This window comes from Calypte anna, chromosome 15 (genome assembly GCF_003957555.1).
Source record: "Calypte anna isolate BGI_N300 chromosome 15, bCalAnn1_v1.p, whole genome shotgun sequence".
Taxonomy (NCBI): domain Eukaryota; kingdom Metazoa; phylum Chordata; class Aves; order Apodiformes; family Trochilidae; genus Calypte; species Calypte anna.
This window is the reverse complement of record NC_044261.1, coordinates 8,086,669-8,105,030: the sequence shown is the minus strand read 5'-3', so window position 1 is coordinate 8,105,030 and position 18,362 is coordinate 8,086,669. Positions and strand designations below refer to the sequence as shown.

The following is an 18,362-nucleotide window of genomic DNA, read 5'->3' as shown; positions in this document are numbered from 1 at the left end:
CCTGTGGGATCCTGGCTGGGTGTAGCATCACCTTTTGGTGCATCCCAGTGCTGTGGTCCTGCCCTGAGAGGGTATCAGCACCAAGAGCAGTATATGCCTCCCTCCCTGGCCTCAGCTGGGGTGGGAGTGTGCCCATCACTGTGAGAGTGCCCATCACCGCTCACCTTGCCTTTGGGTTTTGGTCTATTCACAGGTGCAAGTTACTTCTTCAGAGGCAAGGAGTACTGGAAAGTGCTGGACAACGACCTGGAGGCTCAGGCTGGTTATCCCCAGTCCATTGCTAGAGACTGGCTGGTGTGCAGTGACCTGCAGGCTGACTCCCCAGAGGCAGTGGGGAGCAGCAGGACTGGGGCACGCTCCAAACCAGGGCAGCATGACCAGAGCCGCTCCGGGAACGGCTACGAGGTCTGTTCCTGCACCTCTGCTTCTCCACCCCTCTGGGCTTGCCCTCTGCTCAGACTGTCAGCCAGCCTGGTGCTGATGAGTGTGTGGACAGCAGCACTGATGTGTGCTGCCCTATGACATCTCATCCCATGGACAAGACAACACTATGGTGCTCCAGGGAGTGGAGGTGGATACGATCCCATGAACGTAACTGTTGCAAGCAGAAGAACATTCCTAGGAAGATGCCAGTGAAGGGTTTGAATTCTCCATGAGAAGTGAACAGCATTTGTTGTGTTGGGGTTTTTTTTCTTCTTTTTAATTTTAGTCTAGTCTAATAACAGATTTTGAGTTCTGCACCTTCTTATTCCCCCATCCAGTTCAAGATGAGAGCAGCCTAATGCTGAATTTAGAAATGCTCCGTAGAGATGTGTTGCTTTGGATGTGTAATCATGGCAAACAAGGGAAGGGAGAGCTACCGTGATCAAATGGGAGGAGAAGGGATGCTACTGAGACAGCTGGCAACATCCTGGAGGTTGTAGGCAGGAGGTGGTAGTCAGATGCTGACACAACGTACACATCCCATCGGATGTACTAGGTAGAAAGAAACTTGGAGTCCACTAGGATTAACTGCAAGGTGATTGTTCTTCTGTCCAACCTGCTCTGGTCACTGATGGTCTGGTAACCTGTATCAGCTTCTACGGGTCGGAAACACCTTTGCCTTTCAGAGGGCTGTGCAGCTTATCTTTGTATCTGAGTCATTAGCAATTTCTCTAATAAACCTTGGCTGCCTACACAGTGATCTCCTGATCCTCTGCCAGACCAAGCCTGCCATCTGCAGTGAGGTGCTGGCTTGCTGGGCACAGCCAGATGAAAAGCAGTCACACTCATCACCTCAGCCTAAACTCTGCACATGAACTCCCACTTTTGGAGTCCGTGTTTCAGGTTGGTTTACGTTTTGGGAGGGATCAAGATGTATTGCACTGATCTGTGACTATGTCATACCTGAGTGTGCTGCAGACGATGGGTCAGGGGGGAGGGATCCTGCACAGTCAGCCTCAAACTCTTCTTGATGCCTCTGCCAGGACCTTGCAGCAACAGGAGCAAGGTCAAGAGCTTCACTAGGGTGTTCCTGGGTTTGGTTTTTATTTTCTCCCTTCTGATACATTTTCTGAGGCATAATTTGGACGCCTGAGAGTCCTTGGAAGCAGTGAGAACCTGTGCTAGGAACTGCAACAGAGGTGTTGGGAAGGCCCAGGTGCTCGGGTCCGGTGTTGCCGAGGGAAATATATTAAAGGAAAGGACGTGGTCGCAGCCGCTGGGATGCCCTGTTCCCTGCCCCGCTGCTGCCGATGCCTCTCGGTCCCTCTCGGTCCCTCTGCCGGGAGCAGCTCCCGGGGGAGGGCAGGCAGCATCCAGGGTGCTACAGGCGATGTCTCTGTGTCCTTGCGGTACCCACGATTGTCCCCTCGGGCCCCACCGCCAGCCCGGGCGCTTGCCCGGGGCCCGGCACGCTGCGAACTGCGTGGGTTTTCCTCCACGGCCCTGCTACGCTGCTGCTGGGCACGGGGAGGGTGGGTGCTGTCTGAGAGGAACAAGACCCCCTCCAAAGCGGCACAAACCCCTCTCCCGGGGAGCAGCCCCCTCTCCGGGGAGCACAGAACCTCTCCCCGGGGAACCTCCGCTCCCGCGGAGCTCTGCGCGGCCGCGGGGGGACAGCAGAGGCAGCCACCAGAGAGCTCTGCCTGCAGGGACACCAAGCCGAGCTTCCCGACGGCTTAAAAATAAGAAATGTGACACCAATAAACGCGGTCGCTACACTCCGAAGCGTTGCTGATGCCCTGCACCGTCCTCTGATGCCTCCAGTCCTACCCAGAGCCCCCAGGCTGGCTCCTCCACACAATCCTTCGTCTTGGCTGGCAAAGCCACCTCCACCCTCCAACAAAATAACCTGAGCATCACGTTCCTATCGCATATTGCTCAGCCTGGTTGTTTTCCAGCTAAATTCCCAGAGGGTTTTGTGAGGGCATGTCGGAGGTGAAATATTTCTCTTATGTAACAGGAGGGATGGGAATTTCCAGAGGGGGGAGGGGGGCACGGGGCCATCTGAACCCACCAGAATTAATCTGAACCACCAGAATTAAAAGAAGTTTTTAAATAATTAAGTTAAAATTAAAAGTGTAGGGCAGCGAGGTTGTGGGGCTGGCTGGGGCTGGCTCCAGGGCTCCCCTCAAGGCTTTTCCTGGCTCTCTCTCCCACCCATTCCCAGGCTCAGCCAGCCCTTGAGGCCCTTTCTGTTTTGCTACCATGAAGAAAAGGAGAAGGGAAACAAAAGAAAGCAAAGAATAAGGTGGGCAGGAGCAGTTTTTTTAACAAAGCCACGGTATGCCTGGATTTTAAAATAATAATAAGAAGTAATCAGAGACAAGACAAGGATTTAAGAGCTTGAGAAACACAATAAAGACATTGAGAAGAGACTCATCTTTACTTGCTGATTCAAATCAAAAGACAGGTGTGTGGGCTACAAAATGTTCCTGCCTCCCATAGCCTCTGAGCAGCTGAGGGAAAGACTCTCAGCCCTTACCACAAAAGATCTTTCTAAAATGGGACTTTCTCTTTTTGTTGAGAATGACATTTCTCTCCTCATCCCCCACATTAAATCAGAAAATCCCCTTGCACAGCAGAGCAGGTAGGGGAGATAAGCCCCATAACTTGGGTGAAGGTGCTATGCCCTATATCAGCAAGTGCTCCAGAACTTTCCTGCCTTGCTGGAGCTCTTCTTTTGCTTCTCCACGTGGCAGTTTGGGAGAGGACAAATACCAGAGCTGCCTCTGGCCTTGCTGTCCTTGCTTTTTTTCCATCTGCTGTGCCAGGGGAGCACGGGGTACAAGCTGGGGCTGAGCCTGATGCAGCTTTAAGGAGCAGAAGCAAACCCAAAGGATGTTCTCTCCAGGGGAAGGGGGCTTGTCCTGACTCTCCATGTCCTGGCAGTTCCTGGTAAGCTTGGTATTGTGGCTCACTCACTCACTTTTCTCTGTTATTCCTGGGCAGGGGGAGTTGGCTGGCCCTGTGGGGCAGGAACAGGCCAGGGGAAGGCTATAGGACAGCCAAAAATAGGGGGTACATAGCTGAGTAGCAGTCTATAAGAAGCCCAGCCTGAGCTAAGAATAGGAGAGAGTATTAAAGTGGGATAGTATGTGGAGTATTTCTGGAAGCATGTGTTAGGGCTGTAAATGGGGAAGCAGAGGGGCTGACTCGGGGTTTTCTGCAGTACAAGTGATTGCTGACCTGGAGGCACAAATGAAATTACTACAAGAGCTGCCAGAGCAGCTCCCTGTCCTCCACTCAAATTTCTGGTCCCTGGTTTAAAAGAAAAAAAAAAAACAACAAAACCAAATCCCAACCCTTTGGGATTTATGATTCTGTCAGCAGTGAAACCCTAACTCAGCACCAGGTTGCCACTTCTGGTGGGCTTGTTTCTCTGTAGTATGGAAGTGTTCTGGGGCTTGGGGTTGTTTTTCTGTTTTGGTTTGGGGTTTGTTTTTTTTTTAAAGACTTTGAGCTTGATTGCACATCCAAAGCAGCTGAATAAAATGAGACCCAGCCCTGGCTTTCACTGGGACAATGATCAATCTGCTCTGAGCAGCTTTTAGCAAGAGCTTGGCAGAAGAGCTGCATTGAAGTTGGGGCCACTTTGTTGTGGTGAGGACAAGACTTCACAAGCTTTGCAAGGAACTCTGTCAATACTTAGGGGTTGTGCTGCTTGGATTGTGGCAACTAGGTTTTGGGTTTTGGGTTGAGGAAATGCACATTGTGGGGTGAGGCCTTCCTGCCCTATATCTGACAAGCTAAACCGAGCCAATGTGTTGTGCATCTGGAAATGCTGGGAGCAAGAGGATGTCTCACTCTGGATCAGACACTTGGTCTCTTCTTCTCTCTCAGAATAAGAGGACTTTGGGAGGACTGTAGAAACCTGTTTGTATACAAGGCCACTCCACTAAATTTCAAAGGGTGGAAGTGCCCTATTTTCCTTCCCACTCCAGATGTACTGCAAAAGTAGCTAAGCCAGGAAGGTCCCTGGTGTGTTCTTCATGTGGAGTAGGACAGGCAACTTGATGGTTATAGGGCAGCTTGGTGACAATGTTTCCTTCTTCTCAGCCAGGGAAATCAATGTTTTTCTAGATCTGAAGCTGTTTTTATCCGGGGAACAAAAAAATGATGGTCTTGAGTGGTCTTCATGAGGCAATTTTCCATCATCTGCTCTCTTAAAGACCACAGTCATCCCGCATCCTGCAAATCCCTGCCAGGGGACTTGTCATGCTACTCCATGTTTACTTGGATGCCAGCTGCACACTGCAGAAATCAGCAGCACCATGGGATGGGTTTGCTTGTTTCTGAGGTTGCCAGGTAATGGAGGAACTGTGGCCAGGGAGGGCTGGTTGGCTGAAGCCACACTCCTGCCTTAGAGCAAAGTTCATGGGTAGGAGTTCCCATGTAAGTGGTGGTAACTCCCTGCCTCATTGCATCACTGTGGTTGAACTTATCTGAAGTGTCATCATTAATGCTCAATCTGGGCTCATAACTGCTCCAATTTTCTGAGCATGCAGAAGCAAAGGGCTCAGTGTTTTGCATCCATTATTTGTTTCAGCCTTTCCCTTTTCTGCCACTATGTCCATTGACCCTTTTTCTTCATCTGCTTCTGTGAAGTTCTCTCTCCCCATTGCAAAAATTCACAGGTCAGGCTTGAGCTGATGGCCTTAGGAAAAGGCTCCTGAAGCTCTGCAGGTACATGTGGCTGGTGAGCACCTTGTACCTCTGTACCATGGGTGACTTGCACCCATTAGAGTCTCAGGGTCATGAGGATCCTAAATCTCACTCCTGCTTTTTCCAGCCCTGTGTGTCAGGGTGGTGCAGATGTTTGACTTCCTAAGATAAAAAGAGCATTTCTAGTACTCTGCAAGAGGTTGCACTGTGCTCCCATGCCCAATCTCCATCATATCCTCCCTTCTGGGATGAGGGAGGTGAGAGGAGCACTCTGAGGTGTCCTTGTCACACGAGTGCACCTTGTCCAGAAACAAGACGTGGGTTCTATTGTAGTCTCATAAGAAACACAATGCCTGCTGAGTCTTCCCCTGAAAGAGAGGGAGCTGATTTGGGAGGGTACAGCTCATCAGGAATGCACTTCCTTCATCTCTGTTGGCTCTGGGAGGTTTTCATGATTATGTACAACCAGGATAAACAAATGAGATCAGAAACCCCCTGAGCAAAAGCCGTGCTGGGGCGAGTAAAGCTTTGCAAGGTCCACGCTAATCCTGTTCTGCAAAGCACATGCCAGACACTTGGCACTTTTTGCATTCATAGGAATGAAGTCATGTCCCTGCTAGCCTCCATCTCCTCTGGGGGTATTGATGGGCCCTACCTCTCAAAGCTCTTCCCTCTGTGAGCCTGCCAGGGGTGCAAGCTCATGGCTGCCCTAGGAAACCTGCCTTAAAATAGTGGGGGTTTTTTTTCTGGCAATGTGAGGCAGTGAAGCCAGGCTGTTATTCTTAACCCTTGGGTTAAGCAAGGTAGCAGTGATGTAATGGAAGAACTTTGCTCTGCATGCTGTCATGGCAGCTTTGAAGAATGGCTCATCCCTCAACAGAGCTGTGGTCATCTGCACTGCAATTTGTGTTCTGTTTGCTGCTGCAAAGGAGGGGGTGGCCCCAGTGCTTCTGTTCTCTTGATCTTCCCCTGGCATCAGCAGTTTCTCATCAGCAAAGTAAAATGCTCTATTTCCACACTGCCAAAGACAATCTGTTTATTTCCTGTTGTCCATCCTGCTGGGAAGCCAGAGCAGGCTCCTCTCCCTCCCGCTTTACTCAATCCAAGGCTCTGTGCTTTGCCCAGTCTGCCCAGTTCCCCCAGTCCCTTTGGTGTGGGCAGGATGAGATGACTGTGGCTGTGTTAGCTGGCACCCTTACAGATCCTGGGCAAAGCCATCCAAGGATAATGTCTCTCCTTTTGTATCTGGAGACTGATATGGGCTGACTTGGCTAGTGCTTGCCTGGAGATGTTGATCCTTGAGTAATTTCTGCCTCTTTGGGTCCCAGTTGGAGCCTGCCAAGCAAAATGGGCTGGACAAATATCTGAAGGGGTTGCTTTACTGGCTCCTGAGAAATCTCACTCTCTGCTGTGTTCCCAAAGCATTAGGAATTGCCCTAATGCTCCCCAGAGCCTTGCAAGCACAATTAAAGTGTTGAGCTTTAATTTGCCTCTTCTTCCCACTGGCTTGTCTGTGTCATTAAGGGTGAGCAAACCAAAGCCTGCCCACAGACTCCACCAAAAGGCAAAGCCACTGGGATGCCTGCCTGGCCTTGTAACTCACCTGTTTATGTACAAGCTATCTCCAGCTTTGTTTGGACTGGGTTGGACTGGGGAGGTGTGCCCAGAGGAGCTGCTGGGAGAGAATGGTGTTGCACATAGCAGAGGGAAAGTGCAGTATTGTTCTCTGCCTGGTATCAGGGCTCTCACCTCCCTTGAACCCAGCTTCTGAAGCATGCTGGCAGAGATGGATGTGAAGAGCTCTGCCAAATGCTAAGAAATAATTCAACTGCCTCTCAGTGAATATCCATCATACCACCAACCTTCTGAAGGCTGATATTTTGGGTTGTTGTTCCCAGTGTTGCAGAAGCAGCTGAGGTGGAGTAGAAGACCAGTCTGTGCAGCTGCTGTGTCTGGTTAAGCTCATCTCTATGGCCAGAGAAGCTAAGATAATGTTGCTCTTGCACATTCACCTTCCATTCTTTCCTCCTGAAGCCATCAGTGCAGAGCAGGTTTGCTTTTCTTTTTTTTTGTAGTGTCAGAATGAAAGCCTAAATTGCAGTAGTTAGCAAACCATGCTGTATCAGGGTAGGGTGAGCAGCACGAAAAATATTAAAAGATAACTCTGATCAGGCCTTATAGATTGACTGCAAGTTAGGTCACTAAGGGTTCATGTTCTCCTCTCCAGCTCAGCTGGTGAAATCCAACACCAGGAGGGAAAGTGGAGCAGCAGCCAGCTGGGGAGTTGGTACCTTCACTGGTGCTCCTTGTCCCCTGAGCAAGTGCAGGTCACTGGTCACTGATGTCTGTCTGGTGGCCTTTCTTCTGAGCCCTTTGCTCAGTGATCTTGAGCTTCCCCTGGGCTGTGAGCCAGGGAATCAGACCTATTAGCTGCTTGTTTTCTCCACAGAGAGTTTAAATTGCACTTGGGAACCCAAGTCTGCTCCTGGCCTCTTGGTTCATAGCTGGTGGAGGCCCCCAACTTGCTGCTCCTCTGCTTTTTGAAGACTGAGGGGAAATGAGTTTCCACTGCACTAAACACAAGGCACCCACACTGTAAACTTGTAAAACTACCTGGAGGGACAAACTAACCCTCCAACAGCAGTGCAGGGACAGATGTAAGAAATGGAGGGGTGGGGAAAACACTGTGTGGTCATGCAGCTGAGGTCACAGCTTCCAGTGGTCCTGCCCTTGCTCTGAAATAAGGACAGGAAAATGCCATTATTTTAGATGGTTCTGCTTGTCTGGTTAATGCTTTGCTCTTTGGTCAAGTGGGATGTGACCAGGAAGGTCCAGGTTGGACCACTTGGATTTTTGCTCATCTCTGGAGTCTTTTGGTGGCTGATTCAGTTTTGTTCATACCCTCACAGGCAGAGGGTTTATCCACTGGAATATCTGCCCTGTGCTGCTCTTCATGTTCAACAACTACCCTTGATCCTACAGCCTGATAAAGCTCCAGGAACCAACTCACCCTGCCCTGATAAAACTGCCCGTGCTGGTGCTCCAGCCCTGCACACGTGGGCACAGCCCTGGGCACAGGCTCTGCCTTTCCTGTGTGCTGGATTCAGCTCATCCCCAGCTCTGTCTCTATTGCTTCTCCCATCCCAGCAAAAACAAGTGCAATCTGCTCGTGTGTATGCTCTGAGAGCCCTGCCAGGAACAAAGAGAAGTTCAAATATTTGCATTGGGTTGTTTCTCTTTCCATCCAGGCAAAAAATGAAAACTTCAGCAGAGTCTTTTGGTGCTGAGCTCAGGATTTCCACCACACAGGTTCAGATCCTCACCAAGAGCCTCACCCAATGAACAGCTGGGTGTTAACTTGGGGGAGGGGGAAAATGACAGGGGGTGATTGAAATTCTGGACTTTAAAAAAAAAATGAAAAATTGACAAAAAAAAAAATCAGGCTTTCCCTCTGTCTGATAGGAAATCTGTATGGAGTTTTCCACACTAGAGAATTTCACTGTGAACTCTGGAGCTCTGATATTGATTTCTCTCCTAGTGCCTGGGATGCAAGCTGCTGGTCTGCACACAAATACTTCAGAGCTGTACTTCTTTGGAAAATCCTTAGGAAAATCCCAAGCTCAAAGCCATGTGAAGGCCTCAGGTTTCTTTGGGACTGCAATACTTATTTTCTTTTGGCTGAGCTGATCAAGGAGACAAAGGTGTTTGCTAACAAATTAATGAATTTCAGGGCTCTACTTCTTGGTATCTAGGAAGCTGCTGTGATTCATCACTTTATTAACCAAGGAAACAGGATGGTGAAACAGCCCCAGGTATAAACTAGCTCAGAAAATGAGCTGATTTGGTGTAAGCCTAAGGAATCCCACACTCTTCCCTTCCAAGCAGGGGCTGCTTGGCTCTGTGAAGCTCACGATGGTGGTTGTGGAGCAGGAATCTGCAGGATGGGAAGGGGTAGCAGAGGTTTCTGCCCTGGGGTGGCATTCGTGCTCCTCCTGGCTCAGTTCAGTGGGATAGGAATGATGTGCTGGTGGCACTTGGAGTGTAAAATGACCTGGGAATGTCACTGGGGTGTTTTTGGTAGGATATGCAAGCAGTTTTTGTCAGTTCTTGCAAAAAATTCTGTAATCTGTGGCAAGGATTGATTTCTAACTGGATGGCACCTCCATGACCTCTTTGTGATTTTTTTTTTTCCCCACCCTCCTTAGCCTCTTTCTTTGTGTTACTTTGGATCTTGTGTCATGCCTGTGACCCAGAAAGTCACAGTGCTCTCAGCCTTTCCTAGCATCACTCTGGACTGGATAACTACCTCTCCATGACAAACTCTGATTGCCTTCTTAAGTTAATTTAGTATTTTCCATTAGTCCCACCTTGAGTTCTCTGGCTCAGAAATTTCTTATCAGGAATTCATTAGCCCTGAAACTTAAAGAACTGACTCTTCAGGCTTAAATACTGTCTATAATTACCTTCTCTTTGTGCTCTGCTTTGGAAGACAACCCTAGTGTTTCATTTTACACAGCAGGCAGTACTCCCCTAATATTATCACATGCAGTTAAATCTTCTCTACTTTAGGGAACTAAAAAAACTATCAAAAGATTGCAATGCTTCAGAAAAAAACCCTCATGTCAGAGCTGAAGCTTTTTTTGCTTCTTTTGTCCTATTCATTGTTTGCAACAGAGACAAGAAGTGTTGTCAGAGCCTGCTTCAGCTGCTGTCTGTATTTCCAAAAATGATCCTTTTTGGCAGGCTCTTTAAGCTCCTTCCTTACTTAGGTCACTTCTGAGATCATGTAAGAGCTGAGGAATCTCCCAGTAGCCTGCTCCTCTAAGTTCTCTGCCCTGTTTTGCCTCTAAGCTTAGCCTGACACTTGACAGTTACACTTATTCAGGATGGAATAAATGCATTAAAATATATCTATTCTAGGCAGAGAGTAGAAGGTGGGTAGACAATACATTATCCCCACTAGAAATGCTTAAATTCAATTTATTAGCATAACCTGACCCTAACATTTGCTGACTGACACCTGTGACAAGTGGATAGCAGAGGGCTGCATCTTTTATTGCCCTTGGGTCTGGAGCACTGGCAGTGGGGGAAGGTCAAAGACACAAGGGTAAAAGGAGATAACTTTGCTAAACAAATTTCCTTTTCCAAGATAAATGAAATGCAGGTTTAAAACAAGTGGCTACATGTGCATCATTGCCTATTTAAAAGCAGTTGATTGATAAGAGTTCTTGCAATAAGCACAAGGAGTATTGTTGAAAACTTCCTGGAAAACACACGTACAGAGCAGAGCTGTTACAATGAGCTGCCTGGTAAGAGAGGTCACACTTCAATGAACTTAGGTGGTAAACAGTGGAGAGGCCTTTTTTCCTTGGAAAACAGGGGTAGAAAGAAAAAGAAAGAGCTGTTATGTAAGCCAGCAATATACAAACTGCATTTCTTCTTATTTTGTGTAGTTGCAGAATAGATTTAATGCTGCCTTTAATCATCACACACTGTGAAGCTGGAACATCTTCATTACTTATGTTCTCCTGAAATTTTTCACCTCTTCTTCCTTGCCAGAAGTAATCAGACAGACTAGAAGGTATTCAGAACCCTTGGAGTCCAGCTGCCCAGTGGTTCTGCATTCCCACTTGCAACTTCTGTCACTCCAGCCAGGAGGCACTGCCTAACATTGGCAAGTCTGTTGGGGAGCTGGCAAGAGCTTTGCTGAGGAAAAGCCACAAATGGCCAACCTAAATCCAGAATGTGGGGTGCTATTCAGGACCTAGCAGCAGGAATGCTAAATAAATCCCTGTTCTTGCTCTGCATGGTGATGCTGTTACCTGGCAGATGCTGAGCTGATAAGCAGGGCACACAGGACATTTCTCATGTGATGCAGCCAGTGTGTGGTTCCTCTGGATCATCAGGGAGCTGGCAAAGCAATTATAAGGAGGACACTTGATTCATTGTGTCACAGCAGATGTGCTATGATTCAGATAAGGGTATACTCATGTTGTTAAAATGCTATCATTTGCTCCAGGGCCTGTTTGTCCCTGGTCTTTCTAACCAAACCCAACCACACAGAATTTCTGTGATCAAATTAGGCAGTTTGGTTTGACATGGGTGTGTTTGTGGGTGGCAACTCTTATCCTCAGTGACAGTGCTGGCTCCCAGTGCCTGATGATGTTTGCATTTTGCCTCTGGGATGTTTATATATATATTTCTTTAAGTGCTGCTTAAGTACAGGGCACCCTTCCTCTGAAGCCCACCACAAAAAAACCCCTAAAACTCCCATTCTCAAGACATAATCCTCCCAGCTCTCACTCACATGTCATGAGCAGAATGAATATGCAGACATGAGAGAATGAGTGTGCATCTTGCTATGGCTAATTCTTCCTACCTGTGTTTTTTCTGTGCCAGAGTCACAGGGACAGCCCTTCTGTGCCTTACACAACAGTCTGTACCCATTCAGGTACCAGAGATTCTTTTTTATCATGGCCTTAATTTGATGTCCTGTGACACATTAGACTGATGCCACAGTAGTTAAATGTCTCTCAAGCTGATTCTCCTCCTAACCATGTTGGCTGGCATTAGATCCTCTGCTGGCACAAGTCAATATGATAGGAATTGTTTTATCTGGCTGAGGCTTGAGGCTGCTGTCAGAATGTGATATTAAGTTGGGAAGGGTTGAGAATAGTCTTAAAGCATATGACCTGAGGACTATGAAGTGCTTGGAATTTTTCACAAAAGATATTATGTTGGTTAAAAGATTAAGAATGTTGACAGAAAGATCTGATTCTCAATATAAACCCTGAGATCTTACGACAATTTATGGCAAGAAAATCCTAGTTTTATAAACTACAGGATAATGTCTTCAAAAGATAAGTTCTCTTAAAACAAATAGTCCCAGTGTTCCCCTACATGCCATTTAAACTCTATTCTCCTGTCTATTTTTCCTCTTTATTCATCATATATTGCTTCTGAAGGAGAACATCTCTTAACTTGTAATCAGTATTGTTGAAATGATACAATATAAATTATTTAAACCAAACTGACTGTGATGATTTAAATGCAAAATGTATTGTATTGCTCCCTAGACTATTATATCTGTACTAGAGAATTTGAACAAGCCATTAGGATCTGAGATGGGTCAGGCAGAGAATAAGTGCCAAACTGAAATAATAGGGGGCTTTCTATCCCTTTTGAATTCCCCAGTGCACACACTGCCAACCCCTTTGTTCTTCTCTGGAATTCATACCTGTTCAGCCAGCAGCATCCCAGGCCTTTCTGTGGCCTCTGTTACTGCAGTTGATCACCACTCCCCACAGTGCTTAAGGGATTTCATCCTCTCCACTTTTTGCAATTCCACTCACCCTATTTTACGGGAATAAAAAGACCTGGAGGGATTAGAGAAGTTGGTCTATTTTAATTTGCCAGCATTGTTATCTTTTTGTAGCTGCAGAGGTGACCTGAGCTTCCCAGGAAATTCACTGCAAAGCAGAGAGCATGAATGCACACAGGGCTCCTGAAACGTGGGTTCAGACTGTCATTCCATGCCCTGCCCACGGGATCAGACTATTCATGATACAGGGTTAAAAAAGTATATAATATTTAGGCAGAAATAGCTTTGTTTACTGTATTTTATCAGGTGATTCCTTTAAGGCCACATTCTGGTTTCTATGTGTTTGGCTGATAAATTCTGTTTTCTTGCAGTGGAATGAAAGGAGCTGCATTTAAATACAAGCTGGTGTCAATAGCTTGTCACGTGGGGTCATGTTTTCTGTCCCTGGATTATATTAATGTTGCTATTCAAGCCTTGAAGCTGCAAAAAAAGTGTCCCATCCTAATTACATAACCTCAGCTGAGGTCTTTTGGTAATAAGTGAGTGGATGAAACTCTTCCTTATGAATTTCTCAAGAGTCAGAAAGAGCACGTTGGCATCCTGCTTGTTATGCCATGTTAATTTTAAAAAGCTCTTGTCAACCAACAAGGCAATAGCTTGTTTTCCCTCTGGGTTTTGTTAGGTTAATCCATGAGTCATGCAATATTTGACTACAATTTCATGAGTCATGAGAAAGCTCCATGGCTCTCTGTTCTTCTGGATGATCTTGCTGTCTGGTACTGCCAGGTCAGATGTCTTCTCAGTGCCTGGATATATAAGTGCATCCTGCAACATTATATAGTGTCAATAAAACCAAAATCCTTTCCTGGGAAACATGAGGATAAACCTGGCATATTAGCAGAACAGCCTTTGAAGCTTGTGCCTCATCCTAGGGATTCTCTCTCTGGACAAAGAATCCCTAAATCAGGGTCAGATTTTTTCCTCTTGCTTTCAATCAGGTGTGTGTTTTTATTTGAGCTTTGAGATGGGTACATTTCTGATCTTTAATTGGCTGTAACAATCACTGCATCACACTTGCTCCCCAAATCAAAGAAATTATTGGATAGAGAAACTACATCTTCATTTCATTTTGCTTTGCTTTTTGGGGGGGCTGGGGGTTTTTTTGTTTGTTTTCATTATAAAATATAAGTTCAAATGCACTAAAAACTTAAAAACTTCTCTGGAAGTTTCCACTGGAAACTTTTCCTCCTTGTCATTTGTTGCATCAGGCTTCTGTGCTGGAGAATTGTCCCTCTGGTTTCCTAGAAATTTGCAAGGATGAGGTATCATTGCTTAGGAGTGTTGCAATGCAGGGACAGATCCCAGCTGCTCCCTGTTGCAAGCAGCAGAGTTCAGACTCACTGCAGACTCCCCAGTTTGATATTTTGGGGAGACAGCCTGTCCTTGTCAGTTGAAAAAGCTGGTTGATAACAGAGAGAGCTTTTCTACCCCCTTCTTCATATCTAGGAATGGGAGGAGGATGATAACTTCCAAGGTCTGAGTTAGGAGTAACTGCTCATCTTGGGCTTTTAGGGAGGGAAATTCAGCCTCTGCCCAAAACCAGAACACTGAAGGAACATCACAGGAAGGGGCAGAGAGCTGGATGCAATGCTGCTTGCTCAGCCAAGGCCACAGTTTGACCTTGCCTGTGTTGTTCCTGCCAGGTGTTTGCCCAAGCTGTCCCAGGACTGTGCTCTGCTGCCCAGGCATTCTGCTCCTCTCCTGAACCATCCGGGGGAGGAAGAGAGCTTTTTCCTTGCTGCTGAAGCTCATCATGCCTTCTCCTTTCTCCTGTGGACATTTCTCACTGTTGCAGCTGTTATTTACACGTCTGTAAATAATGAAAACTATAATTTCTGCCCTGGCTTTAACATGGGATGAGTAAGGCCTTGATTGAAAGAATTCCTACTTGAAATTGTATATGCTGCTGGTCTACTCAAAAGCACAGACACCTCCAAGCCAGTTAGTCAAAGGAGAAAAGTTTTATGAGCAGTCTCCTCCCAAGGCAAAGCTGGAAGCAGTTACCCATCTCCAGTGAGATGGTCCCAAGCTCAGTGCTCTTGGTTGTGCCTCCCCTCCCAAATGATGCCCCAAACCCCAGAAAGAGCCCAGCTGCAAAGAAAATGTCAAAGAATCCTATTTTCAAGCCATTGCAGGTCTTGGACTTCCCAGGTCAACACTGGAGAGGAAGAAGTGATTTGTTACTATGAGCCTGTACACTTCTCTGGCTCTTTGCCATAACCCAGCAGGGAAAGGGTGTGAAACCTGCTATGAGCTGGGCAGGGTTTGGAGCAGGAAAAACAACAAGGACTCTGATTCATAACAGGTTCGATTCAGGCTGCTCTGGGAAGTCACTGCTGGCTTCTAATATTTTCGTTTTCATAGATGATTTTTGTCTTCAGGCTGGTTTGGGGAAGGTCAAAGACACCTGAGGTGATAAATGTGACTCCACCTGGACTGCTTTGGAAAGAGTTTTTTGAGCTAAGAGGTTCTTTCTGACCATGATTATCAGCTCTCTTCTGGAGCAGGAGGAGATGATCCTTAAACCTCTGGGTTTCCCCTGTATGAATCATGTCCCCACCCCACATGGGCACTGCCAGGCTGAAGGCTGAGCAACCTCCTTCAGGTCCTCCAAATATATGACTCCACAGGTGTGAAAGATAAGGGACATGACACTCCTCCTCCTCCTGAGGTGAGCAGTTATTTTTAACACAGAGGTCACCAAGCAAGGGTCACCAAACCATTGGAATTGCTGCAGAGGATGCTGTTGAGTTGAGTGGGAATTGGAGGAGGTCCCAGAGGACCAGGGTGCAGATTAAAGTGAGGTCTGTATCTCTTGCCAACAAACTTTGGCTTCACCAGGATTGACAGGAGAGGCTCTACAGATGGCATGAACCAAAGTGTGTGTATGGATGGGGAGGCAGTCTGAGGGCTGATGAGCATGTGGCTGTTCTTATCCAGGACAGGGATGTCATCTTGTAAGGAACTGCATGATGCCACCTGCTGATTTAGGAACAAGCAGTGTTCTGGCAAGAAGTAGCTCCCAATTAGCCTGAAAACAGACTGCTTTTGGTGGAGGATTTGCAGATTGTCTCTTATTTATTGGCAAACCTCATTTTAATATAATCAGCTGTTTGACAGGCAGGTTAGGTAATGGTCCTTGATTTGAGCACTGACAGATCTGAACACTGAGTACGGCCCTTAATGCCCAGAGTCCTCTGCCAGTCACTGAAATGATTCTAATATTAAAATGCAAGGGGAACCTAGGAAGCCCCTTGCCAGAGCACCTTGCTGAGTCCATTAAGACTCCACCTTCAATAATTCATAAAATCTCTTCAGTGAGCTGGTGCGTATGTGTGGGGAGGGGGGTAATAAAACATCTCAGACCTTGCCTGCCAGCATTAATTGAGTGGCCAGTTAAATCTCTCAACAATATTAATCAATAAAGGGGCCCACAGTGCAAATAAATCCAGAACATAATATGACAGGGCTATGGAAGTGAAGGGAAAGCCATTCTTCTTCTCCCATGGGTGAGGGGAGGTGCAGTACTGCTCCAGTAACTGGTATTTGAATAGCCTCACTTCACTAATAGTTCTAACATCCAGTCTTCCCAGCTGTGTTATCCGTGTTCAGACATCCCTAAAATGTCTTGGATGCAGCTGTGCATGTAACTGAGGGAGCAGCTGACTCTGCAAGGTAGGGAGCAGACTGTAAATGCTGTCACTTAACTGGGTGTCTCCAGTTTCCCTGGTCTGGAGCTGATGTCATGAGGGGAGGATCACTCCCTTTCTAAGATGAAAGCATCTTACCAGAGTTGGAGTGCTGTGTCTGCAGGTCCCCAGTGAGGTATGAACAAACACTCTTAACATATCTTACACTGCTGCTGTAACTTTAAAGATGTTTTCAGTGCTCCAAATGAATCTACTCATTCAGCCTCTCCAGGAATGCAACATGATGTGGCTGTGTTCAAAATCCACTTATCCTGGTGTGACTTTGGTGCAGTGCTACTGTAGTTTGAGTCTTACCTTTGCTGCAAGTGAGCCAGAACCTAACCTACCAACAGACAGCTGAAATGGGTGCAATTGAAAGCCACAATTTAAATTTTCCATTGAATTCAGCCTGCAGCTGGCCACCTTTTCCATTAATGCTAGGCTAATATTTACTTTTACAGTTTACGGATATTTGTGGACTTTCCACATATTTCTTCCCCAAAACTGATTGTTCAGCCAAGAACTGTGTATTCAGTTCCTTCACTCCTTCCTGATGAAGCTGGCAAAAATTCCAGCATTCAGGTTAGTGTTGGCTTTGCCCAGATACTGGTGATTATGCTGAGCTCTTAGGATGTTTGTGGAAAGCGGATATGTAGCTGTCTTAACATGTCTGAATGTGAATCAGATCTTGAAACCCCATGAATCCTAAGCCATACTTGATCTTTCCTCTTGTGCTACTCTGCCCATCTTTTTTAGATATGAAGTAACCAGATTAAGCTTCAAGTGTCTGTTTCTGCAGGGAAAATAAATTACCCAGCAACAGCAGTACCTACGGCTGTGCTACAGCTCATGTTTGAGCTCATCTTCAGGCTGAAGCTTTCATTTCACACAAAGAAATGTGGCCAATTAGGATTCATGCACAACTCCATGTGCAGCTACTTGTTCAGTCATGTCTTGCTCATGTGCCCAAGCCTCACAGTGAGGCATTTCCCTTCCTCCAGAACCACCGATTTGTTTCCCTGGCACTTAGTGCCTCTGTCTATGAGGCAACTTATGTAACAACAGGATTGCACAGAAGGGCCTTGGAGATTCCCTCTCTGTTGAGCAGAACTTTGATTTCAAAATAGAGATACACATCAAGGGAAAGAACTCACTCTTTGCAATAGTATCCAGCCAAGGATTTCCCCATGTGTTCCAGATAAGTGATTCTGCTCCATGGGTGGCCACTGTGAGGCTTCTGGTCTCATGGGACAGTGTTGGGAACACTGGGATGGAGTCACTGAACTTAGAAAAACAAAAACATTACAATCTTGGGAAAAGACAGCTGTCTGACCCACAGAGGATGTTTGTGGTGGCCAAAACTGTCTAGAACAGCAACAAGAAACATGTCATGCATCTGGCACAGTTTCTCTGGGATATGTGAATGCAGGTCTTTGCTATACAGGAGCAAATGGAAAATGTCACTTGTCCCAGATGTAGTCTTGCTCTGAGGTCTCATCTAAGTGTTCACAGCAGCTCTGGTACCTACAGCAATGTACTGATAGCAAGCAGCTGAGTATGCACCAGCTCTCTGTAGTATCCACCCAGCTTCCAGGTTAGGCTTTACAGTCCAAAATGAAGTCTACATTGCTCCAGGTTGGTGGTAAAAGTCTTAGCCTGTTTAAAACAAGTGTAGCTGTACCTACATGGGCTTCAGTCCCACCCTGAGCTACTGGGTAGGTCCATATATAACTTATTTTATAGGCTGGACTATGATGAGAATAATTAAGTTGGAAATCCTTATTCTGTCTTTATTCTAAGTCTTTATACTGAGTTTGCTTGTTCTTGCATAACTCCCTCATACCTCTGTAGCTTTAACCAGCACAGAGGTGGTGTCAGGTATCTTAACTCTGCAGCCCAGAGGTAAGGATAAGGCACTCTTGGATTCCAGTAGGTAAAAACAGCCATATTTAAGACTGCTGATTAAAACAAGGTATTGGAAAAGAGTATCATGTGGGTCAACAGAATATCAGCTGTCTGTTGCTTCCCTTCATGTGTCAATTAGAAAGAAAGAAAGGAAAAAAAAAGTTGCCTTCAATTAAAAAAACAATTTCAAGAAAGTATTCAAAGGTTTCCCACAGTTGGGTGCTTGCTTATATTTTTCTCCA

The 18,362-nt window shown here is 46.4% G+C and overlaps 2 protein-coding genes across 3 annotated transcripts in view; both read left to right on the top strand.

Annotated features, from left to right (window-relative positions):
- MMP17 (matrix metallopeptidase 17) overlaps positions 1–1,179 on the top strand; it is a 54,893-nt gene extending 53,714 nt beyond the window's left edge. The window contains exon 10 of the mRNA XM_030460569.1: positions 194–1,179. Coding sequence (XP_030316429.1) covers positions 194–522 — 329 coding nt within the window. The 3' untranslated portion in view covers positions 523–1,179. The remainder of the gene's footprint in view (positions 1–193) is intronic.
- Positions 1,180–3,278: 2,099 nt separating this feature from the next.
- Positions 3,279–18,362, top strand: part of ULK1 (unc-51 like autophagy activating kinase 1) — a 96,399-nt gene continuing 81,315 nt past the window's right edge. Inside the window, exon 1 of one of the 2 annotated variants that reach the window (XM_030460438.1) lies at positions 3,279–3,378. The gene's annotated coding sequence lies outside the window, so the exon portion shown is untranslated. The remainder of the gene's footprint in view (positions 3,379–18,362) is intronic. The other variant, XM_030460439.1, reaches the window with a different exon arrangement.